Source organism: Camellia sinensis, chromosome 13, assembly GCF_055761805.1.
Source record: "Camellia sinensis isolate YWXY chromosome 13, ASM5576180v1, whole genome shotgun sequence".
Lineage (NCBI taxonomy): Eukaryota > Viridiplantae > Streptophyta > Magnoliopsida > Ericales > Theaceae > Camellia > Camellia sinensis.
This window is the reverse complement of record NC_138973.1, coordinates 19,670,430-19,696,590: the sequence shown is the minus strand read 5'-3', so window position 1 is coordinate 19,696,590 and position 26,161 is coordinate 19,670,430. Positions and strand designations below refer to the sequence as shown.

General features: G+C 30.7%; 1 protein-coding gene across 1 annotated transcript; it reads left to right on the top strand.

Annotated features, from left to right (window-relative positions):
• Positions 1-12,915: 12,915 nt before the first annotated feature.
• Positions 12,916-14,255, top strand: LOC145805237 (uncharacterized). The gene is made up of 3 exons (XM_082900325.1): positions 12,916-13,312; positions 13,513-13,649; positions 13,809-14,255. Exons 1-3 carry the CDS (start codon positions 12,916-12,918, stop codon positions 14,253-14,255), a joined length of 981 nt encoding a protein of 326 aa, XP_082756451.1.
• Positions 14,256-26,161: the final 11,906 nt, after the last annotated feature.

Here is a 26,161-nt window from a genome sequence, read left to right as displayed (position 1 = left end):
ACTTTGCTCTAACCTTCATGTCTAGAATTTTTTTAACTCCATAATTTTTGTTTTCCAAGCTAAAATAAAGTGGCCAATTTTTCCAAGTTCTCAATTTTTTAGGCTTTTTGATATTTGAAGAATTCTCAAATAAATAAATAATAATAATAACAATAGTAATTTTTCTTAAGGGTTTTTTTTAGGGTCCCTGGTATTAAGACTTTATAGTATAAAGGACATCTAATATTTTCATAATGTCTAAGATCCCTCAATTTGATCCAGAGAAATTCTGATCTAGAGAAATTCTATCCAGAGAAATTTTAACCCAGAGAAATTTTCATCCAGAGAAATTTGTTCAATTTTTTTGATTTTCTATGTTTTGAAATTTCTTTAGGGTTGAATTTTCTCTAATTTTCTCATAAATAACTTTGTGATTTGCTGCTTTGCTTGCCTTCACTCTTGGTGTCAAGCAAATTATGGGAATTTCTCTGGCCTTTTCCAGAGAAATTCTGTAAATTTCTCTGGATCAGAATTTCTCTGGAGAGAATGAGAGATGAAATCGAACAACATCAATATTGCTCTCCTTCTCAAGATTACAGTTTATATCTAACACAATAATTATTTTGTTTGATGAACTTTCAATAAAGATGGATACCCATACAGAGTCAAGTACTTGGTGTGGTTCTACTCTGTTCTAAGTTACACGGTACAGTTCTGTGTATTTGTTCTCTTTTACCATTTCCAATTATGTTTTGACAAAAAGCAATACATTGACTGTTGAAATTTTGGTGTGCTGTTGTACTGGAGGATCTGAATCCTATATTCTTAGGTTCACAAAAATAGAAATTGAAGCCAAGCGTAGATTAATGAGAAAAGTGTTCTTCTGGGTTGAAACTAGAGAAATTCTCTGGTTTTTTAACTGAATTTTCTCTGGGTTGGTCCAGAGAAATTCTTTGGTTTCGAGCTAGAACCTGAAATGCTTAATTTGTATAAAACCCAATGTTTGTGAAATCAAATTTTGAAACTCCCTTGTTGAGAATGAGAGCAATATTGATGTTGTTCGATTTTATCTCTCATTCTCTCCAGAGAAATTCTCATCTAATTTCTCTGGACAGAATTTCTCTGGAAAAGGCCAGAGAAATTCCCATAATTTGCTTGACACCAAGAGTGAAGACAAGCAAAGCAGCAAATCACAAAGTTATTTGTGAGAAAATTAGAGAAAATTCAACCTTAGAGAAATTTCAAAACATAGAAAATCAAAAAAATTGAACAAACTAGAGAAATTTGAAATTTCTCTGGTTTGAAATTTCTCTGGATGCAAATTTCTCTGTGTTAAAATTTCTCTGGATAGAATTTCTCTAGATCAGAATTTCTCTGGATCAAATTGAGGGATCTTAGACATTATGTTGCCTTCACTCTTGGTGTCAAGCAAATTATGGGAATTTCTCTGACCTTTTCCAGAGAAATTCTGAATTTCTCTAGATGAGAATTTCTCTAGAGAGAATGAGAGATGAAATCGAACAACATCAATATTGTTCTCCTTCTCAACAAGGGGGTTTCAAAATTTGATTTCACAAACATTGGGTTTTATACAAATTAAGCATTCTAGGTTTTAGCTCGAAACCAAAGAATTTCTCTGGACCAACCTAGAGAAAATTCAGTTAAAAAATCAGAGAATTTCTCTGGTTTCAACCCAGAAGAACAATTTTCTCATTAATCTACACTTGGCTTCAATTTCTATTTTTGTGAACCTAAGAATATAGGATTCAGATCCTCCAGTACAACAGCACACCAACATTTCAACAGTCAATGTATTTCTTTTTGTCAAAACATAATTGGAAATGGTAAAAGAGAACAAATACACAGAACTATACCGTGTAACTTAGAACAGAGTAGAACCACACCAAGTACTTGACTCTGTATGGGTATCCATCTTTATTGGAAGTTCATCAAACAAAATAATTACTGTGTTAGACATAAACTAATCTTGAACAAAGACAACTTCACCTAGAAGAATCTTCAGAAGTGAACTTAAACGAAATACTATTGATGCGATGGGTCGTTAGCCGGCCGTTCGTCGTCATTCTCTTCTGGAGATGAGAGGTGTGTCACCGGTGGCGCCGGAACTGAGTTACGGCGAGAACGGCGGTGACGCCGTTGACGTTGTCGGGATCATTTAAGAGTTCGAAGAGGCGAGCTCCGTAGAGGCCGTCGAGTTTGGACGCAGATAAGTTCTTGAATTTGCTGCACGGGTCGGATCCGGTGAAGGTGGAGCTCAATCAGCTGGAGAATGAAGTCAGGGGTGAGGAACAAGAGTTGATCTGGACAGGTCTAAGAATGGAGAAGTTTAGAGAGAGAGAGAGAGAGAGAGATGAGTTTTGATTTGGTAAGGTCAAATTTCTCTGTGATATGTTTAGGGACCTTAGATATCAAAAAATAATTTTGTGGATCTCTTCTATTACGAAAAGTGGGAGAGAGATCCTAGACTAATTTTTCCTTTTTCTTATCTAAAAGCTCAACAAAATAATAGACCCTTATCTTAAGGCTCAACACAAAAAATAAAACTTTTTATTATCCAAAGGCATATTTAAATAATATATATATATATATATATATATATAACTTATGCGAATGCTAAAACAAACTCTGTCAATAGGTCCTCAATAAAGAATGAATAAGGCACATTCTTTGCCCAAAGTTCTAACAAGAGAGAATAAATAAATAAATAAATAATCTAAAAGCTTAACAAAATCTATCATTGTTCAAGTGTCCTCAATAACAAAAGTGGTAAAAGTCATCTTAATTACAAAAGTAGATATGGAATTGAATTGAAAAAATTTACAATCTTAAAATCATAAATATATAAAAATTCTGCTTAAAATTTTACTTTAAGCTTCAAGAATATTGAGCGAACTCTGAACTTGCCGGGTGAAATAAATCCATATATTAAGCCATCACCGTTGAACTTTTTCATTTACTCAAATTATTTTTTACTTTTTTGTTTAATTTAATTCAAAATAATTATGATTTTTACAAGACATTTTACTCATTAGACGTTGTCAAGTGAATGGTAGGCCCTTAAAAAAATTAGTTTCATCATGATGAAGCATAAAAGGTAATTATTAGAATCTTGATGGAAACAATAAAAAGAGGAGGATCATAAGAAAGATCAATCTCCAACCCCACATAAATTTTCATGCAAAAAAAGCACCCAATTGTTCCTCTAAAGCTTTTCTTGTGCTATAATTTTGCATCTTACTCAATCTTTCTTTTTCTTTTTAAAATTTTAGATTTATAAGATTTTGAAATGGCAATAGATTCATATAATGATCATCTTAGGATGTTCCTTTAAGATCAAATCTATTACTAGACTTTGAATTTGATTGCTAATGAAAGGGACAAAGAAGAACATAGATAGATGGACAAATTAGTTTTTAATTGCATCAATTTTACTCTTAAATTTTATAAATCATTTCAATTTAGTCCAATCAACATGCATCAACCAACTTCTTATTCTTTTTTAAGAAAACAACGCTCTTAAGAGGTATATTATATGGTGAATAATGTTATATGTACCAATTAATGTACTATCTAGTATATTAATAGATGATGTGGTATAATTTTAGAGGTTTTGGATATTTGTAATTTGTATAATAGGTGGAGTCAGTAATAATGACATAACACTAGTTAGTACACTAATGTGTATATTAATTGGTGCATGTAGCACCACCGCTACATGGTTGTTTAGGACGGTTCTTTGCAACTTTTTCAACAAGATTGATTTTCATATTTCCATAATATTAAAAAAAAAAATTAAAAATTTCAACTTACCCTTGTTGGTAACTTGTGTCCCACCATGTCCTAGACTATGTTTTAGAAATCACCATGTAAAAATTGAGGTGTAAACTGTTTTACAGTTTGATTATAAGGAGCAATATTGTATAGAACTATTTTATTATTTCCGTACCATTGAAAAACTTGCAAAATAAAGAAAAGTTAAAAAGGTTTAAGTATTGTAGCATTGCTCCTTTTTTTTTTTTAATGCTGTTTTTTGGCAATTTAGATCTCTTCTACCACCTCATTGCTACTACCACCTCCACCACTTCCACCTCCACCACCACCACCACCACCATCACCACCAATACATTAGTTTTAAGGTCACAACCAAACACATGAAATTGTTTTCTACAAATAACATTTTTTGAAGGGAAAAAAATCATTAAAATCAATTTTCATTTTCATCGAAACAAACGGAGTGAAAGTGTTGTACCTTTGCTCCTTTTTTGTGTGTGTGATTTTTTAGGAATTTAGATTTTCAGCTTTCTTCTTCAATTATCCATTGTACCTAATCATACTACTATTAATATAAAATGAAACGAAGTTCTTATTCTTCCACGAAAAAAAAAAAAAGGTAACGAGAAAATAAGATAATAAAATATTGCATTCCACTAAAAAGGATTGTGCAATGCACAAGCCTAGAAAATCATGACGCGCGTGCGCCTATTAGTACTTAATTAACTTAGTAAAAAGTGGCTAATTTGTTGTTAAGTTGACAATCTTTTGTGTTTTTCTTTTTGATTAGACATAATTAAGCCAAAAGCATTATAGGATCATCGTATAATAAACACCAAGTAATCTTTATTTATCACAAGTAAACTGTTCTATGGATGGATATTATTGAAACCGATCTAATCACAATGAAATTAAGTGGGGGCTCTAGGAAAGAAGAAAAGTAAAAGCTACTCACTTTGGAAGTACTTAAGTAAAGTTTAAGCACTTAGACATGATAATTAAATATGTTAATGGAAAGGAAGTGCTATATTGTGACAAACTGCTAAAAAATGGCTTAAGAAACTTCCCTATGAAGCTTAGACTTATTTAAAAGAAGACAACTATATAAACAACAACCAAAAAAAAAAAAAATTAGGTAAAAGGTTTTGTATAATTTAAAAGGATGTTCTTTTGCTAATTATTGTTTCTTTTTCTTTTTTTCCTTCTTTTTTTCTTCTTTTTTTCTTTTTGCTTTGCGAAAGTACTTGCTTTGGAAGCAGAAAGAACAATATAAGTTGACAATCCAGGCATTGTTGACTTGTACAATATAAACTAATAGTTAATACACACAAATTGCTTAGATGTCCTCTTCCTCTTCCTTAATATATACCTAGTCTAGAGCTGGTCCTCATCAAATCATTTTAATAAGGGCGAATGACACTAAACGTCTTTATAGTTTAGGTTTTATGTCATTTTGATTCTTAACTTTTTAATTGTGACACATTTGATCTTAAATTTTGAATTTTGTTTCAAATAAGAACAATTGAATATACCATTGATCAATCTCAAGGGCAAAGTCATCAATTTGATAAAATATAAACTAATTTGACAAAAATAAATATCAAAAAAAATATTTTTTACTTTTTTAAAATTATTTCTACCCACCAAAGATAAAATTATGTAAAATTGATTAATATTGTACACATTATTTATTTTTTATCAAATTAATTTTTATTATGTGTTTTGATGATGACCATATAATATGTGGTTGTTTTTATTTTATTAAATTAGTTTTTGTTTTTCCAAAAGTAAAATATGGCGACAACTTTGATATTATTATTAAACCAATTCATTAAATAAAAAAATCAAAAACTAAAACATTTTATATATTAAATATTTATTACACATTAAAAGCTTAACAACTACCCATTACATGATTATCATTTGGTAAAAAAATAAATAAATGTGTAGGAGATTTATCAATTTTACATAATTTTATCTTTGATGGGTAGAAATAATTTTGTAAAATTCAAAAATATTTTTTGGCATTTATTTTTATCAAATTAGTTTATATTTTATCAAATTGACGACTTTGCCCTTGAAATTGAGCCATAGTATCTTCAATTATCCTTAATTGCAACAAGATTTAAAATTTATGGTCAAATGTGTTACAATTGAAAAATCAGAGACTAAAGTGATACAAGTCACAAACTATAGGGACTGGTAGTATAATTCGTTCTTTTAACAATCTATCAAGTTACTTAGAATAGCACCCCAAATCCAAATCTAATTTGCCAAAGTAAAAAATGTTTTTTTATTTTTTAATCTTATATTACAAAATAAATTAATATATTAATTAATTAAATTAAAAATTATTAGGTATCATTCTTTGTTGTTAATTACTATGGGATCCCCAGATTTTGCTCGTAGGAGTTAATTAAGTGCTCTGTGAACTTTTGTTGCTCTCTATGACACTTTCATACAATTATGTTAACTATACAATATAATTCGGGAAAATTATATGTGATAAATGTCCCAAAATCCTGTAGGTGCTTAAGCAAACAAAACAAAAGAAAAAAAGTCCATATATTCCATCAAAGAAAATAAAAAATTATTTATGATAGATGTCCCAAAATCCATATATCTAGCATTCTCCTTTTGATCTTTGATAAATTTAGCTGAATTTAGCTTGAATCAGCACCCAACCACAAAAGAAAAAGAAAAACAAAAAGTGAAAGAAAAACCAAAAAGGAAGAAACAATTATTAGCTATACAGATTGAAAATCTTTTGCATGACCCATGTCCTTTCATTGCAATCTTCATATGAATCCATTTCTTATAATGCACGATGATATTTTATTAATATTTACATATAGTTTCACAATAAAGAAAGTGTGTGTATTCACAAAGATTAGACTACAGTAAGTTTTGTTAATGACTTTTGTTTATGTGGCTTTTAATCTACATGGAAAGTTCTCACTCTGATGATTGCAAGATTCCTATTAAATAAGTTCAAATAAGAGCTTTTTGAAGTCTTTCTTTAAACACAAACAAAACTTTATATTCCATCAAAGCTTCATTGTGCACTAATTATATATCATGTATCCATTTGACAAAGACACTTTGATATGAGGGAAAGGGAGAGAGAACAATTCAGACAATCTTTTGAAAGATTGAGGCAGCATTCCTCAAGCCATGGTTAATTATAGTGATGGAAATGTCACTTTATGAAATACTATCTACCTAAAAAGTATTTTAAAAGTGTACAAAGTTTGATTGTATGATTTATATTTAAAAAATAAAATAAAAATTGGTGGATTGAGATGGTGTAGATTTTGATAATGTCTCTGCAACAACTACAGCAGCTACAGATCAGCCTATAGCTGCAGAAGAAGAGAAGTTGAAGCCACAGAGCTGAGCTCCTTTCTGCAGCAGATTGATACAGCAGAAGCTATACAAATCTGTTACAAATCAGTTAGAGATAGTGGTGCGTGTGTTACATATAGTGATGTGTTAGTTAGTTAGAAAGTTGTTATAACTGTACCTTAGGTTAGTTAACTAGTAACTAGAGTTACAATTGTTGTATATAAAACTAACTGTATAGAAGCTATTTTGTGTAATGAAAATATTAGTTTCAGATTCTCTTTATGGTATCAGAGCCTTCTAGCTCTTGCGAGCATTAAAACCTTCATCTTCAATCTATCAATGGTGAATCTTCATCAAGAATCAGCAATGGCAGCTTCTTCATCAGGTATATCTACCAGTGCTTCTTTACCTTCCAATCTCACTCTGCTCATCTCCAATCTAAATTCGTTTGTTCCAATCAAACTTGAGACTACAAATTATCTGATATGGAGAAGTCAGTTCCAAAACATATTACGAGCCACAAATCTACTTGGATTTGTTGATGGATCAAAGAAATGTCCTTCTTCCACAATTCTGGATGAGAATCATAATGCTGTAGTCAATCCAGACTACACAGAATGGATTACTGTTGATGCACATTTACTTAGTTGTATTACTGCTACACTGTCTTCATCCATATACACATCTGTTCTGCATTGTCTCACTAGTCATGAAGTATGGACTACATTGGCTACAAGATTCACCTCCTTGTCTAGATCACATGTACATCAATTGAAAACTAAGCTCAATCATCTTACCAAGAAGAATTCAACAATGGAGGACTATCTCTGTCAAATCAAAACTATTGCTGATCACTTAAGTCTTGCTGGCTCACCAATTCATGATGAAGATCTGGTTTTACTTACTCTAAATGGACTACCTGATGAGTACAATGCTTTTAAAACATCCATTCGTACCAGATCTGACCCTATCTCCATTACTGCCTTATCTTCCTTATTATGTTCTGAATCCATTCATATTGAAGGCTTTCTTAAACAAGCTCACACATCAGATCTTCCATTTGCTTACACTGCTACCAGACCTTATTCTAGAGGAAGTGCTCGAGGTTACAACAGAGGTGGATACAAAGGTAATAATTCAGGAACTTCAGGCAGCAGATTTTTTAAACATATGAACAGAGATGGAGGACAAGGTAACATCTATAGAGGTGGAGGACATAGCAATGGAGTACAAGGCAGATCATCTTCATTTTTGCAGCATTCACAACTGATTTGTCAAATATGTGGCAAAGCAAACCACTCAGCCATGGATTGCTGGCACAGAATGGATCAATCTTTTCACTCCTCTTCTTCACAAGGCAGAGGATCACAGTCTAAAGCATATGTTGCCTCTTCTTCCACCACTTCTGCTGCTCCAGAATTTCAGTTTCAGTCTGCCTCTGCTGCATCTATCCCAGAATATCAGGCTACCTCTGCTGCATCTGTTCCTAGTTCAAATTGGTTCTTAGATTCTGGAGCCACCACTCATTTCACCAATGATCTTAATAATTTCACTCAATTTCAGCCTTATCAAGGCTCTGATCATGTCACTATAGGAGATGGTTCTACTCTGCCAATTCATCACACTGGAAATGGTTTGCTTCCTACACCAAGTACTTCTTTCTATCTTCATAATTTGCTTCATGTTCCTTCCCTTTCTACCAATCTTTTGTCAGTTCATCAATTCATAAAAGATAACAACTGCACCATTACTTTTGATGCTGATTGTTTCATTATACAGGACAAGTTTTCCAAGCAAATTCTGCATAAAGGTCATCACACAGCTGGTCTTTATTCTCTCTCAGCTTCATCTGTTGTTCCTGGAACTTCTTCCACAACTTGCTTCAAAACTTCCACTAGACCTTCTTCTTGCAGCAAGAGCACTTGGCATAGTAGATTAGGTCATCCTTCTAGTAATAAGCTGCAAGTGCTTGTATCCCAAAATTTGTTACCCACTAATGTACCTAGTTCTAATGATAATAAGCTGTGCTCACATTGCTGTGTTTCTAAGAGTCATAGGTTGCCATTTCATCTGTCCAATTCCACTGTAAATCAACCATTGGCTCTTATTCATTCTGATGTATGGGGACCCTTTAATGCATCTATTTCACATTTTAAGTACTATGTTCTTTTCATTGATGATTACAGTAAATTTACTTGGCTATTTCCTCTGACTTACAAAAGTGAAGTATTTTCTAAATTTGTTGAATTCAAGGCCTTTGTTGAGACTCAATTTACCACTAAGCTTCAAGTCCTTAGAAGTGATAATGGAGGGGAATATTTAGCAAATAAGTTTCAGCAATTTTTAAAAGATAAGGGCATTGAACATCAACTTAGTTGTCCTCATACTCCTGCTCAGAATGGAGTAGCTGAGAGGAAGCATAGGCACTTAATTGAAACTACTATTGCCCTAATGCATCAATCTGCTCTTCCATTGACCTATTGGTTTGATGCTCTTGCCACCTCAGTCTTCCTTATTAACAGACTTCCTACTTCCAAGCTTAGTAATCTCACTCCTTTTCAAACTTTGTTTCATCACTCACCTGATTACTCCTTTCTCAAAGTGTTTGGTTGTAGATGTTTTCCTTGGCTGAGACCTTACACCAGTCACAAACTTCAGCCTAGATCTGTCCCTTGTGTCTTTATTGGTTATGTTCCCTCTACCAAAGGGTATAGATGTCTTGATGTTGCTACTGGCCATATTTTTGTTTCCAGACATGTCATTTTTGATGAGAATACCTTTCCATTTCAGTCTTCATCTATGTCTTCTCCTCAGTCTGTTCCTCCTTCACTCTCTCAGTTGCAAACTTTCTTTTGGCCTGTCACTGATTCAGTCAATTCCTGTTCTGGTTCTCCTCCTACAGGTTCTTCTCTACCTGCTGTAAATTCTATTTCCTCTACTCCAGTTCTGTCTGGTTCTCATTTGGCTCCCTCTTCTAGTTCTGAACCCCTTGAAGTTGCAGGTTTTGGTTCAGTTTCTGTCCCTGATGCAGTTGTTGTTTCTGGTTCTAGACCTGCTGATTCTAGACCTGCACCTGTTGCAGGTTCTGGTTTTGTTCCATTAATTCCCAATTCTTCCATCTCCATTGATATACCTTTTCCTGCTTCTATTTCCAATACTCATCCCATGCTCACCAGGTCTAAGTCTCACTCTCTCCATGCTAAGTCTCAGTCTCACTCTCTCCCTGCTGACTGTCTTCTCACTTCTTTTTCTCCCACTGAACCTGATACTTTTCAAGCTGCTTCTGCCTCTCCTAAATGGCAGGCAGCTATGTTAGATGAGTTTCAAGCCTTGCAAAGACAAGGCACTTGGTCTCTTGTGCCTTTACCTCCAGACAAAATTGCTATTGGCTGCAAATGGGTTTATCGACTTAAAAGAAATTCAGATGGCTCCATTGCTCGGTATAAGGCTCGACTTGTAGCTAAAGGGTTTCTCCAAACTGAGGGCATTGATTATCATGAGACTTTTAGTCCTGTTGCCAAGCAACCTACAGTCAGAGTTCTTCTATCCTTAGCTCTACATTTTCAATGGTCTATTCGGCAGCTGGATATATCTAATGCCTTTTTGCATGGTGTTTTAGAGGAGGAAGTCTATATGCAACAACCTCAAGGATTCATTGATGCTTCTCATCCTAATTTGGTTTGCAAATTGCATAAAGCTCTTTATGGTCTTAAACAGGCTCCCCGAGCATGGTTTTCTACCTTCTCTTCCTTTTTACTATCTTGTGGTTTTATCTCTAGTCATTGTGATTCATCCTTGTTTGTCAAGAAGACAGCAGACTCCATTACCATTCTCCTCATTTATGTTGATGATATCTTGTTAACTGGTAGTGATGGTGCTTATATCACTACTTTGATTAATCAAATGCATGGTGCTTTTGCTATGAAGGAGCTTGGGTTGCTTAATTACTTCCTTGGCATCTCTGTGTCCTCATCTCCTATGGGCTATTTCTTATCTCAGCAAAAGTATGCTTCTGAGTTGCTTGTAAAAGCTAATATGGCTGACTGCAAGCCATACTCTTCTCCCATGGCTCTTAAACCTTCTTCTTCTCCTAATGATCATTTACCTTGTTCCAACCCATCTCTCTACAGAAGTATTGTTGGAGGCCTCCAATACCTAACCATCACCAGACCAGATATTGCTTTTGCAGTGAACTTTGCTTGTCAATTTATGCACCAACCTCTTGTTCACCACTTTGTTATGGTTAAACGACTTCTCCGCTATCTCAAAGGCACTATTGGCTATGGTCTGCAATTTAGTCCTGGACCTCTTACACTACATGCTTTTTCAGACTCTGATTGGGCTGGCAATTCCCTGGATAGACGTTCCACTACTGGCTTCTGTGTTTTTCTTGGTCCCAATTTGGTATCATGGTCTGCTAAAAAGCAGCCTACTGTGGCTAGATCCTCCACTGAAGCTGAATATAGAGCACTGGCTCACACTGCTGCTGAGCTAAGTTGGCTTGGCATGCTTCTCTCTAAATTACATGTTCCTTCTCCTTCTCCTACTTTATGGTGTGATAATATATCGGCCATATCTCTGTCTTCCAATCCTGTTTTTCATGCCCGAACTAAACATATCGAGGTGGACTATCACTATGTTAGAGAAAGAGTAGCTGCTAAACAACTTTCCATTTGTCATATTCCAACATCTGATCAGGTGGCAGATATTTTCACCAAACCTCTGTCTCTTTCCCGCTTTACTTATCTTCAGTCCAAGCTTATGGTTCTTCCCTCTCCCATCAGCTTGAAGGGGCCTGATAATGTCTCTGCAACAACTACAGCAGCTACAGATCAGCCTATAGCTGCAGAAGAAGAGAAGTTGAAGCCACAGAGCTGAGCTCCTTTCTGCAGCAGATTGATACAGCAGAAGCTATACAAATCTGTTACAAATCAGTTAGAGATAGTGGTGCGTGTGTTACATATAGTGATGTGTTAGTTAGTTAGAAAGTTGTTATAACTGTACCTTAGGTTAGTTAACTAGTAACTAGAGTTACAATTGTTGTATATAAAACTAACTGTATAGAAGCTATTTTGTGTAATGAAAATATTAGTTTCAGATTCTCTTTAGATTTAAATTGAGTGTGATCTGGGACATGTTCTTTGTTTGATTTTAGCCTTTTTTAGTTGCTTTTTAGCTAATAAGCAAAAGAAAAAATATCTGTTATTTTTTTGGCTAAAAAGATGTTTTTTAAAAAAACCCTAATGATCTACTCAACTTTTTATTAACAAAAAATTAATTTTTTTAACATTTAACAAACGCATTAGCTGTTTTAAAAATAATTTTATCTTAAAAAAGCTATTATCAAACTAATCTATATTTTAAATTTTAAATATTTTTTTTAGGGCAAATTACATTAACGGGTCCTTATAGTTTGGGATTTGTGTCTCTTTGATCCCTAACTTTTCAATTGTGATACATTTGATCCAGAATTTTGAATCTTGTTTCAAATAAAGACAATTGAAGATACAATTACTCAATTTTCAAGGGCAAAATTGTTAATTTGATAAAATATAAATGCATTTGACAAAAATAAATGTCAAAAAAAATATTTTTAAATTTTTAAAAATTATTTCTACCCACCAAAGATAAAATTGTGTAAAATTTATAAATTTTTTACACATTTATTTATTTATTTATCAAATTAACTTTTATTATGTGTTTGGATGATGATCATGTAATAGGTGGCTATTAGGATTTTATTGTGTAATCCATAAATTTAATATATGAATTATTTTTAGTTTTGAATCTTTTGATTTAATGGATTGGTTCTCTATTTTGGTTAATGGATCACCAACAGCTGAGTTCAGACCTCAGAGAGGGCTTAGACAAGGTGATCCATTATCACCATTCCTCTTTAACATTGTAGCTGAGGGTTTAAACATCTTGTTGGGCAGAACTTTACAAATGGGATTGATTAAAAGGGCAGTTGTTGGATCTAATGGTGTAAAGATAACTTACTTGCAGTTTGCCGATGACGCAATATTGTTTTGTGAAGCTGATTGGGAGGAGGTTGTCACCATCAAAAGGATCCAGAGATGTTTTGAAATATTGTCAAGGCTAAAGATTAACTACCATAAGAGTGTGGTAAATGGGATTGGGATTAATGATGATTTTCTTGAAGAACTTGCTGCTAAACTGAATTACTTGCATCAAAGTTTGCCACTCAAATATTTGGGTTTGCCTTTGGGAGCTAATCCAAGGCGAAGAAGGACTTGGCAACCAGTGCTTAATAAATGTAAACAAAAATTGGCTTCTTGGAAAAGGAGATTCTTATCATTTGTAGGTAGGCTGATATTAATAGATTTGTGTTATCTTCTTTACCGGTATATTACTTATCTTTGTTTAAAATGCCAGAAGGGGTTGCAAACGAGTTTAAAAAGATTCGGTCTAGATTCTTATGGGGAGGTGATGAGCTCAGGAGGAATATTCACTTGGTTAAATGGGGGGAGATCACTCAAAGTAAAAGTCAAGGGGGTTTAGGAATTAGAAAGGTTAGACTTTGGAATCACTGTCTTCTGTTGAAATAGTGGTAGATATTTGGAACTAAAGATAATGCTCTTTGGAAACAAGTGACATGCAGTAAATACCCATAGGTTGGCAGAGAATGGTGGCCTTTACCTATTGAAAATAACAAGTTATCCATGATCTAGAGAGATATAGTGGGTGTTGCTGGCTTGCGTCTTGAGCTGGTGGATTTCTTCAAGCATAACATAGTTCTGAACATTGGTGATGGCAGGAGAATAAAGTTCTGGACTAACTCTTGGGTAGAAAATACTTGCTTAAAAAATGAATTTCCCAGATTATATTTTGTGTCTCTGGACAAAACTAAGACTGTGGCAGGGGAGAGGAGCAAAGGAAATGGTATTCAAAAATGGAGGTTTAACTTCAGAAGAGTTTTGTTTCAATGGGAAATGGAGGAGTCGGGGAGACTAAATATGTTTTTACTCAATACACCAATGCTTAGGCTTGGTAGGTTGGATAGTATCAGATGGAATGCAGATAAATCTGGTGTATTCACTATTGTTTTTGCCTATAATTGGAATATTTTATCTTCTAAGGATATTAGCAAAGTAGCTGGTTCATTTGGAAGAATGTGACTCCATCAAAGGCTCAGGTTTTTGGTTGGTTATCATGAAAAGGAAGATTAAGACATCTTGCTTTCTTCAAAGGCTTGGTGTTCTTAGTAGTAGGTCAAATGTGAACTATATCTTCTGTAATAATGATTTGGAGACTGTCAATCATGTGCTTCTATTCTGCCCTTTTACCTAGAGAATTTGGTCCAAAATTTTGGATTGGTGGGGAGGAAAATGGGCAATACCCGGGTCTGTAGATAGCCGCCTTCTTTGGTGGGCTAGTACAAAACTCAAAAAATAAGAAATGGTGCTCTAGATCATTATTCCGTTGGCAGTACTCTGGTCCATTTGGAGGCAGCATAATGACAGTATCTCACCTGTGGACTTTGAAGAGTTGTGTGATGCTCTCAAGATTAGGATTGCATTATGGATCAGATCTTCTTCTCCCTCTTTCAATTGCTCTGTGCATGATATTGTGTATAACCTGTAGCAGGTAAAACATTGTTTCTAGGATAGATTTGGTTTGCAAATTACAGTTGAGTTTGGTGTGGCGTGTTGTGGCTATTGTGTGATTTTTCTTTTTTTCTTTCTCCTTCGTGTTGTGTTGGTTTCTCACCAACATTTTGTGGTTGTGCTAGCAGATGATTAGGTGTCCTTCTTGGTGCCATTCTAGTTGGGATTGGGGTAGTTCTCTGTGATACTTTTTGTAATTCCACCTCTTTATTGACGTAATTTCATATGAAATGTATCTTTTTCATCAATAAAGTTTTTTTGTTGATCAAAAAAATAATAATGATATCAAAGTTGTCGGCATATTTGACTTTTGAAAATAAAAACTAATTTAATGAAAAGAAAAACAACCAGCCATTACACGATCATCATCCAAACACATAATAAAAATAAATTTGTTAAAAAAAATAAATAAATGTGTAAAAAATTTATCAATTTTATATAATTTTATTTTTGGTGAATAGAAATAATTTTTAAAAATTTAAAAATATATTTTTGACATTTATTTTTGTCAAATTAATTTATATCTTATCAAATTAACGACTTTATCCTTAAAATTGATAAATAATATCTTAAATTGTTCTTATTTATAATAAGATTTAAAATTTATGATCAAATATATCACAATTAAAAAATTAAAATACAAAATAATACGAATTTCAAATTATAAAAACTGTCGGTGTAATTGTTTTTTTTTTTATAAATGTATAACATGGAGAATCATTCCTACCACTTCCTCCATTGAGAAACCATGTCTATATATATGACATAAAATCATATTGGGCATCATGTCCTCCACTCCCCTAAACTTTTTCCTGCCTTTTTAATTTCAAGAGCTCCATTGAAGTTTATTTATGGTTTTAAACACTTGGTTCAAAGTTTGATTAGACATGAGTAGGGACCTTACTTTCTCGTGATATAAAGTGCATTTGTCGATAGTATTTTTTTTTTTTTAATTTGGAACAGAATAATAAATCTACAAAGATATAAATTAATCATAAAATTAAACATAAAAATATATATAGACAGATAATAAAAATTAAATTAGAGCTCACTAACAAAATTTTAAAAAAATTATCTATTCATATATATTCTGTGTCCGATTTTACAATTGATTTTGTGTTGATAAGAAATGTTTACAGAAAATAAGCATGTATTTATAAAATTAATGTCCACTAACTTCGAAATGTTCATACATTACTACAAAAATAGTTAAAGATTACACTTTGATAAAATAAAATATCTCACTTTTATTAGAAGTGTGATAAAAAAAAAATTAGATTGATATTTTTATCACACTTAATTTGATTGAGTGTGATAATATTCATTTTTTATGTCACTTTTCAATTAAGTGTGATTATATATATATTTTTTTAATCACACATTCTAATTAATGTGTGATTATATATACACTATTATTTTTTAATCACACTTTTTAAATAAGTGTGATGAGATATATATTTTTAATCACACATTCTAATTAAAGTGTGATTATTTATATATTTTTTAATCACACATTCTAATTAAAGTGTGATTATATATACATTACTACTTTTTAATCACACTTTTTAAATAAGTGTGATTATATATATGTTTTTTAATCACACATTCTAATTAAAGTGTGATTATTTATATATTTTTTAACCACACATTCTAATTAAAGTGTGATTATATATACATTACTACTTTTTAATCACACTTTTTAAATAAGTGTAATTATATATATATATATATATATTCAATCACACTCCACTACAAGAAAAAGCATCTTTGGCGACTAAAAAAGCACATTTGGTAGCGGAAAGTATAGGTTTTGGCGACTAAAAAAGTACTAGTAGCCAAAAGTAAAGATTTTTGGCGATTAAAAAAATTTAGTAGCCAAAAGTATAGGTTTTGGCGACTAAAAATCTATTTGGTTGTCCATATATGGCTTTTACCGACTAAAAAAATTTTAGTAGCCAAAAGTAAGGCTTTTTGGCGACTAAAAAAAAATTAATAGCCAAAAGTGAGGTATTGGGTGACTAAAAAGATGTTTGGTCACTAAAAGTGAAGCTTTTACCGACTAAAAAAATTTTAATAGCCAAAAGTGATATTTTTTGGTGACTAAAAAAAATTTAGTAGCAAAAACTAAGGCATTGGGAGACTAAAAAGATGTTTAGTAGCCAAAAGTGGGGCTTTTTGGCGACTAAAAAGAAGTTTAGTCGCCAAAAGTAGTAATTTTAGCCTGAGAATTAAATTTTTTAACGACTAAAAAATAATTAGTAGCCAAAAGTATAGAATCGGCGACTAAAATTATGTTTAGTCGCCAAAAGTGGTCTCTTTTTTTTCTAGTAAATAATTCATTTTTACATAAATTATGTTCAATAAAAAATAATTATCTTTATATATATACTTTTATATTAATACGGGTCTATGTACTATATAAATAATATATGTTGCATATATAATCATATGGTGTTATAAAGGTGCAGTGGAAAGAGTGTGTTGTATAAGGTTTATGGTGTGAGAGGGTTGATGGTTCAAATCTCCACAAGAGCAAATGAGAAGCTAGTGAGTGTAATATTTTTTTTTTCACATCTAAATGTTATTAATCACACTTAAAAGGTGTGATTAAAAATGGAGTGCTGCTATTAGCACCTGCCAAAATTCTTTAGACCCCCCATTTTATAATTTTTTCTATTACAATTATACCCTAAAGTAAAATTACATTAAAAGACATTATGAAATGGAACACCCACCCCCACCCCCACCCCCACCTCCAACTCCAACTATACGTGTTCCATGTTTGTAAACCCTAAACCTATTATTTTTCATAACCAATTAACATAAACCCTAAATCTATTATTTTTTATAATCATCTTAAATCCTGAATGTGTCATCTTCATCACCATCATCAACGCTATTGAACTTGAAAGTTTTGCTTCAAGTATAACGTATACTTTATCACTTATTTCACTGTGTAGAGCAATGGAGGACGAGGACAACATTCTCAGTCGTTTTCGGTCGTTCTTGTTTCGTTCGAGCTGTTCGGTACTGGTTTGCTAACTGTTATAATTATGTTCGGTAACACAATACTGAACATAATCCTTTCGTTCAATACATAAGTTCTGAACATTAATGCAGATAGTCAGTTATGTAATTTTCTTTGTTAAACTAACTTAGAATAGAAAAGAGTGAATTGGAATGGATTTAAGTTATGTATTTTAAATGGATTTAATTCATGTTATTTTAAGTTGTGAATTAGAATGGATTCAAGTTACACAGTGATGAACAAATTTTTTTCGGACATACAGTGCTGACAGGATCATTATTGTTCGACAAAACAGTTCTGAACAAAATACATTTTTTCGGCTACACAGTGGTGAACAAATTGGGTGGGTGTGCTTTTCATTGTGAAAATATGGAGATTAGTTTTCTATTATGAAAATATTATGGAAATGTTATGGAGATTAGTTTTCCATATATATACATTGTTTTCTATTCTTACAATTCGTATCAATCTTCACTTTGTCATCTGAATTTTCCAATCAATGACAAATTCCAAAGAGACCCACGTCGTCGAAATCCTAATCGACGAAGAACACCAACCCCACAAGTAAATGCATTGTGTTTTCAAGAATCACTTTTTAGATGTGGTTAATGTTGGAGAGAGAAGACAGAGAAAAAACTAGGGTTTTGAAGGGGTTTTGAGAGAGAGAGAGAAAAGAGAGAGAAGACAGAGAAAAATCTTCACTTTCTCATATGAACAAAAGGGGTTTTGAGAGAGTGAGAGAACAGAGAGAGAAGAGATATCACTGATGAGGAGAGAGAGAGAAGAGAGGGAATTGGAATGGATTCAGGTGGGTGTGCATTTCATTGTGAATATGGGTAGATTTGGTAATAAGTGGGGTGTCCAAAAAAATATTATTAAAACTTAGGGTTTAGGGTTGGGGTCCAAAGAAATGGGGGTCCAAAGAATTTTAGTAGGTGTTAATAGCAACACTCTAAAAATGACCCCTTTTAATCACACTCGTAAAGATCATACTTTAATAAAACTTAAAATGTGTGATTAAATAATATACATCACACAAAAAAGATGTGATATTTATCTATTTTTGTAGTAGTGATTTGACAGTTCATTCATTAAATTTGATCTAAATTTAGATATATTTCTGACTTCGGCATCCATTTTATCATCATCTAAAGTATTTGTGATCGCTAAGTGCAATTAACAAGGATAATATAATCCAATCATCTTAAATTAAACCTAATAATACAATAATCAACCAATACGAATGAGGAAAATGGAAAGCAACATCTTTACAAATTTCATTTCCATTGCAACTTAGATTCGTCAAAGAAAAGGAAAAGGAAATTAAATTACTTTTAATTTTTTATGGGTGACTAAACAAAAATATGGATCTTTTTTTTTTTTTTTTTTGTAATACAATGGTGTTAGACACACCAATTAGTGTATCAATACAAAGAGAAAGAATTTAGCATTTTTCACTTCATTTTATTTTGTTATTTTTCTCTCTTTTTTAATTTTTTCTCCGAAATTTAAGATCCAAACATTATCTACATTTTTTTTTATTATCGGCAAAAGAAAATTTTATTGATTACTTTAACATAAAACAAGATACAATCAATAAAGAAGATGGGATGCAAGGATCATCATAAATGATTGGAGTAAAGTTGTGAAACGAACCAAGTCATTGCTTGAGCTCAAATCGTATTCAATTTGTTAAAAATTTGTTTGAGATCAATTTATTATATAAATAAGTCAAATATGAACACATTTTAACACTTATTAAATTTTCAAATTAATACTTAACTTCAGCTCAACTCGTGATCGGTTCCATTAAAATTTATTTGATATCACTTTTTTGATAGTTAAACAAATTTAATTTCAACACATTTTAAATTTTGTTAAATTTTCAAAATAAACTTGAACAAACTTAGATACAATAGTGTTAATAAAAAAGGATTAAAATGAGCCACTAGTGGGAGAAAATGTTATAAAATACATCTTAAAATGGCTTTACATGGGAAAGAGAAATTGAAGATATAGTTAGTGCGCCATACCCACCTAAGGATAGGATTGATGGGGGGGTGCGCCATATACCCACCAATTTTTATGAGTTATTGGCTCATAACCATCTCCTCATTTTGTGTTTCTTCTTCTTTTTTCTTTTCTTCTTAGTTAATTGGAATCCGAATCCTCTTTAATACTTTTTTTTATTTAGTTATCATTCAATAGTGGATCCAAAAATTACAATTTAACAGCTATTCATTATTATTAACTGTGACGTTTAAATCAACTGTTAAATGATTGTTGGATGAAAAAAGTGTTGGAAGGAAGTCTACATTGTTGGTACATGCAAACCAAAATAGAAAAACTTATTATCAACAAATAAGGTAGTAATTGGTTCACTGACATGAAAATAGAATGAAACAAATTTTTCATTAGAATGTCTATTTCCACATTTGATTCTCTAGAAAATTCTCAAAATTCATTACATATGAAATCATTATTCATTTCATTAAAAAATTATTAAAATTTTATTGCAGACAGAATTAGCATTCACCGTTGTAAGTAAATAGACATTTCATAAGAAAGTTAAAGGCCATTCTATTTTCTTTTACATTTATTCTAATAAATCAAACATTTTTATTAAAATTTAAAATCGAAAACGATGTTAGGGTTTGAATAGATTATTAATAAATTTTATTTTTCTCTAATTTACTGGTTATAAAATGATTGATATAGGAAAAATTATATTACACTCACAGTTTTGAGTCAATCAAAATTTATATTTTATTCACACATTATCATGTATATGAACAAAATCAGACTGTCTTGAAAGCCCCCTAAAAAGTTAAATATTAATGTTAATTGGAATATATAAATAATACCCAAAAAAAAAAAATTTGGTCGGACAAAAAAATAAATATATTAAAAAGTTGACTTTCAAGCGAAACGAAACGAGGCCACATGATTTGTTCAACTCTGGCTAGAATGTTTAAAAGCCCATAATCTATGGGCTTATAGTTTGTGTCCGTAGCCCAAAATAAGCACAACACATTAGCCCTGGGCCCAAAGCCCAACTATCAGGTCCATGACAAGATTATTTTGGATGATAAAAATTTTGAAATAAAATAAAATAAATATATAATTATGGGTCTTGCTTTTGGAACGGACTAAAATAGAAAAGTAATTTTTAATTACTTGTTTCAACAAAAATCATTTTATAAAACTATGCAATAATTTCTTACATATTTTTAAAAAAAAAAAAAAAAAAACTAAATAGAAATTTGATTTCTCCACTTTTTTATGGGAATCTTGTACTCCTCTAAAAATGTTAGCAATTTTTAAAGAGTAAGAAATAATAATTGGGACCACAATATTTAAATTTTTATAATTTTTTCATGAGGTTTAAATAAATATTTTCCACCTACTAATACTTTTATTGGTAGTTTAAATAAATATAAAGTTTTGACAATATAAACAAGTCCCAATGCAAGTTTTATTTTTTTCACAAAATTTATTGATATTTTATTCCCCCCACGCATTGAGCACACACAAAATTTGTTTTTCTTTGTTTCGATTCGACCAAAATGGTTTTTTGTTGGAAAATATTTTTCATAAAAAACGATTTCTTACATTTGGTTATTGCTTTGAAATTAATGTGCAGGTATTGGTGGTGGTACAGGGTTTGACGATTCACCAATTTCGGGTCTGGTTCGTTTTGTTCTTGGCATGATTGTTCTTGGCATGATGACTGTAAAAGTGAAAGAAAAATGTATATTAAAATATACGAGAGGTAAGAAAAATGAATGAAAAATATATCAAACATTAGTATCTTTTTATGCATACAAACTTTTTTTTATGAAAAAAATAAATATAAAAAAATTTGGTGACAAAATTTAATTAGGCAGATTCCAAAGAAACAGATTTGTATAAAAAAAAAATCATAATGAATAATATTTGTCATTGGGGTTTGATTCATAGAGTTTATTAGAACTTAGAAACTGATACTTAGAAAAATAAATGATAGTGCGAAAAATTTAAAACAGATATCAAAAAATATAACAAATGAAAATGGAACAGAAATGAAAAGTGACTGGGCCGGGATGACCGGCCGGAAGTCCCACGGGATGACCGGCCGGTCGTCCTCCCCTCCCCCTTCAGTGAAGCTAATTTCTGAAGCTCATGTCTGAATTTCTGAAGCTCATGTTTGAACCAAATATGAAGATGAACTGGCATGAAAATCTCACCTGTAAATTATGGAAGTGGAGAAGGAGGACCTAACCAGATGGTGGATATCTTCTACTTGTCTAAATTAATTCTGTGATGTAACTGGAGAAAGTGCTTCCGAGAAGGTGAAGTTGGTGCGTTAAATAGAAGGAGGTTCAGATTTAATAGGAAGGGTGAGGTTCAGAAGGGTCAGGTTCATATAATTGTAGGAATATTTTTTTTTTTTTTTTTTATTTGTTAAATATAATATTATTACTTTTTTCAAATCTTCATCACATGCGTCCTCTGCTTTTTCTTTCCATCAGTGTTAGAACACAGCTAGAACACAGCTATTATATAATAGGGAGTATATATTAAGTAAGTGAAATTACGATCTTACCCTTTGTATTTTGTTTTATATCATCACTTCTCATTTAAGTTCAGAGGGGCATAATGGTCATTTCACATGTCAATTCCTACAATTATATGAGCTCTTCGTGGACAATAATAGAGTGTATCTGTGTTACACATCTGTACTAAATTACAAAAAATGTAATAAATGAAAAATAAATTGATAATATTTTGTAAGATTTATATTATGATTTGTATTTTAAAATATGAAAGTTAGTATATTTATCCCTTATTTATTAATATGTATTTTCAAAAGTTGTTGACTTTAACAAAATGTTAGAAAAAAATTAAAAACGTATTTTATAAATGAATTGATAGAAAAATTAATTGGCAGAAAAAATTGACATCGGTTTATTTTAAAATGAAAAAATTATTTCGGAATCACAATTATTCAAAAAAATTACTAAAAAAAAATAATTGACAAAAAAAATCAATGTTTAATTTCAGTATTTTAAAAATAGTTTGGTTATTATTGTTGATAAAAAATATAGATATCGATATCGATATATGAGTTGTGTGTTTGATGATGAATTATTGATTGAATTAAGTTTTGAAAATTACTTTCAAAACACATCACCAAACAAATTTTCACCTTTCACATGTCACATCAAACTTCCAAAACATAATTCAAAATACATCTTCAAAACACAATTCAAAACTCTATTTAAAAATCATAACCAAACAAATTTTCTACACTCAAATCATAATTCTACAACCCATAAACTCAAAATATAATTCATACTCTCAAATCACATTTACAAAACACAACCAAACGCAGGCTATATTTTTCACCTTCAAAAGTGAAAAATATTTTCTTCTTTAAATAAGATTATTTTTCATTTTGTTGATGATAAAAAAGTCATTTTTGTTAAAAAAAAAATTCCAATTATACATATTTGTGCTCCTTTTTTGTTATTGTTATTGTTGTTGTCATTTTCTTCGTCACTGTTTTTTTAATATTATTCACTTTGCTTGTTTTTGGTTTTCTAAAAATACTTTTCAGAAAATTTTACTTTCTTATTTTTCATATTTTTTTATTTTTCTTGAAGTTTTTTAATATTTTAAACAATTTTTTTTTTAACTTTTAGACGCACCAAACATAAATACACATAAAAAGTATAATTTTTGTGAAAAAAATCTTTTAAACATTCACTAAATACCAAAAATACAAAAAAATATGAGAATTCAGTATATTTTCATATTTTTATGTATTTATTAATTTTTAAAATATTTTTTACAAATTTTTTACTTTGGTAGATAGATCTAAGTAAGGTGCATCTAAAAAAATAAAAATAAAAATTCTTAAAATTTTAAATATATTTACTAAAAACAAAAACAAAAAAAAAACTCAATTTTTAAAAAATTTAATTCAAAAAATACAAACCAAACACACATTATTATTATTGTCCTTGTATTCACAATGGATAAATGGTTTGTTACTGTTATATATATATATATAAAATATTTATAAAAAAAAGGTCTGCAATTATTAAGGGTTAGCCTAATTGATAAGACGCTCCTTTACCAGACATTATTATTTAATAGCAATCATAATAATCAATGGATTGACTTGGTGGCTGAGTTTGCATTACGTTATGCAACTTCTCCTTACCTTGAGGCCCTGTTTATTTTCAGAGGTAGATTAGAGGAAATTTATAGTGAGTGGATCAATAGTGAATGGATTGATAGTGAAGAGATTAAGTAAAATTGTATTTATTTTGATGATAGTTGTTAGTGTAAGAATTGTTAAATTATTTTTGTATAAAATAAAAAAATAAATAAAAAATATAAAAAATTAAACATTAATATTTATAAAAAAATTCCCAATGTATAACAAATAAAAAAAATAAAAAAATTTCTAATCCTCTCACTATTTTTCTAATACCATCTCCCCAACCTCCATCTCAATACCCTCCCCAACCTCCATCTATATCACTTCCACCATTCTAATCCCCCTCCCCAACTCTACAAACAAACACAATATTAAATAACACCTCCACCGTCCTAATCCCCTCCCATCTACTAAACCCAAAACAAACGGCTCTGATGGTTGTTCTCTTTCTACCCTTCCTCAACCCCTTCCCTCTCAAAAAACAAACTTGCTTACTAGTACAATTTTGGCTACATATATTATATTTTAACTTTTATTAATTTACAAACTACATTGTGAATTAGTATTTTATTGTCCTACATATGTTTCTTTCATGTTAGGCTACTTCAATAAAAATGTCTCATATGTTTAACTTTTATGTATGTGCATTTTATTTTATATTTTTCATTTACATGCTTTTTTTGATGTTTTGGTGAAAGACTAGGCCTCACTTCTCTTGGAGTAGAGACCGAATCAGGATTTCATTATCGGAGAGGTAAAAAAAAAAAAATTTTTTTACCATATATACAAAACACACATGTATGTATATATGATATATAAATTATATATATATTAAAAAAATTAAATACCATAGAAGCAATTTCTAATATGATGAATAAATTATTATTATTATTATTTTTATATTTAAGATAGAAAGACAATTTAAGATGGAAGAAGAATGACATATATATTTTTTATACTGAAGGATCATTTTATATATAAAATTATATATATATATATATATATATTTAAAGTTCTATGATAAACAAAAATGTTCACAGGGCAGGGACGGAACTAGGATTTCATTATCAGAGGGGCCAAAAGAAAAATAATTTTTTTCTCCATATACACAAAACACACATGTATGTATAATATGATATATATAAATTATATATACATTAAAAAAAATTAAATATCATAGAAACAATTTCTAATAAGATGAAGTTTTTTTAGTGTAAAATAGAAAGAGAATTTAAGATGAAAGAAGAATGATATATATATATATATATATATATTTATACTGGAGGGCCATTTTATGTATAAAATAATATATATATATATATATATATAAACTTCGATGACAAATAATAATTTTCACAAAAATAAGGGAGTCATGGCCCCTAATAATCTTTTCCTAATTCCGTCCCTGAGTAGGAGGGCCATGGCCCTCATAATTTTTTCCTAATTCTGTCTCTGTCTTGGAGAGTACAAAATAATTCTACAAAGTCTAGAAAGATAGAATAAACACGGAATCAAACATTGAAATTATATGAACGGATATAATTTTTTTTATACGAGACTCATTTTTTAAAACGGTAATGGTACATCCCACTAAAAGTGGTGCTCTAAAACATCATTAATGAGTTGGTAAGTACTTTAAATAAAAAATAAAATAAAAAACAAGATACAAGCAGTAGACCCCGTCCACCGCCACATCACTAGTGGTGCTCTAGTGCTTTTAAAACACCACTTTTAATAGTCTCAAGCATTATTGTTTTTAAAAATCGTATCAATTAATTTATTGTTTGCGTCGGATTTTGTGTTGTTTGACTTTTTTAAACAACTCATGCAAATAAGGTGACAACTTAGCATGTTTCTTATCATTTTCTAGAATTACTTTTTGTTTTCCAAATCAACGTAAATAGAAACTAATTGAAAATTTTGTTTTGCAAACTACTTTTTAAAATTGTTTTCAAAAAAAAAAAAAAAACACTAAGAAAATACCTTGTGCTTTAAAAAACACTTTGAAGTTATTTTATTGAAATTATTTTTTTTGGGCACATTATTATTGTTATTATTTTGCACAGACAGAGAATGGTATGAAATAAATTGTATTTTTTAACCTTTTCATTAATTTTGTTTATAAAAATGAAAATTAGTCTTTTTATATTATTTTTTTTGCTATTTCTCTTAATATATAAC

What these genes read in the sequence shown, in the direction of transcription:
- LOC145805237 (XM_082900325.1), top strand. Translation starts at nt 12,916, where the DNA reads ATGGATTGGTTCTCTATTTTGGTTAATGGATCACCAACAGCTGAGTTC. An exon ending in ACTGAATTACTTGCATCAAA is followed by an intron (nt 13,313 to 13,512) that starts GTTTGCCACTCA and finishes TTAAAATGCCAG; the next exon opens with AAGGGGTTGCAAACGAGTTT. An exon ending in GGGGTTTAGGAATTAGAAAG is followed by an intron (nt 13,650 to 13,808) that starts GTTAGACTTTGG and finishes TCCATGATCTAG; the next exon opens with AGAGATATAGTGGGTGTTGC.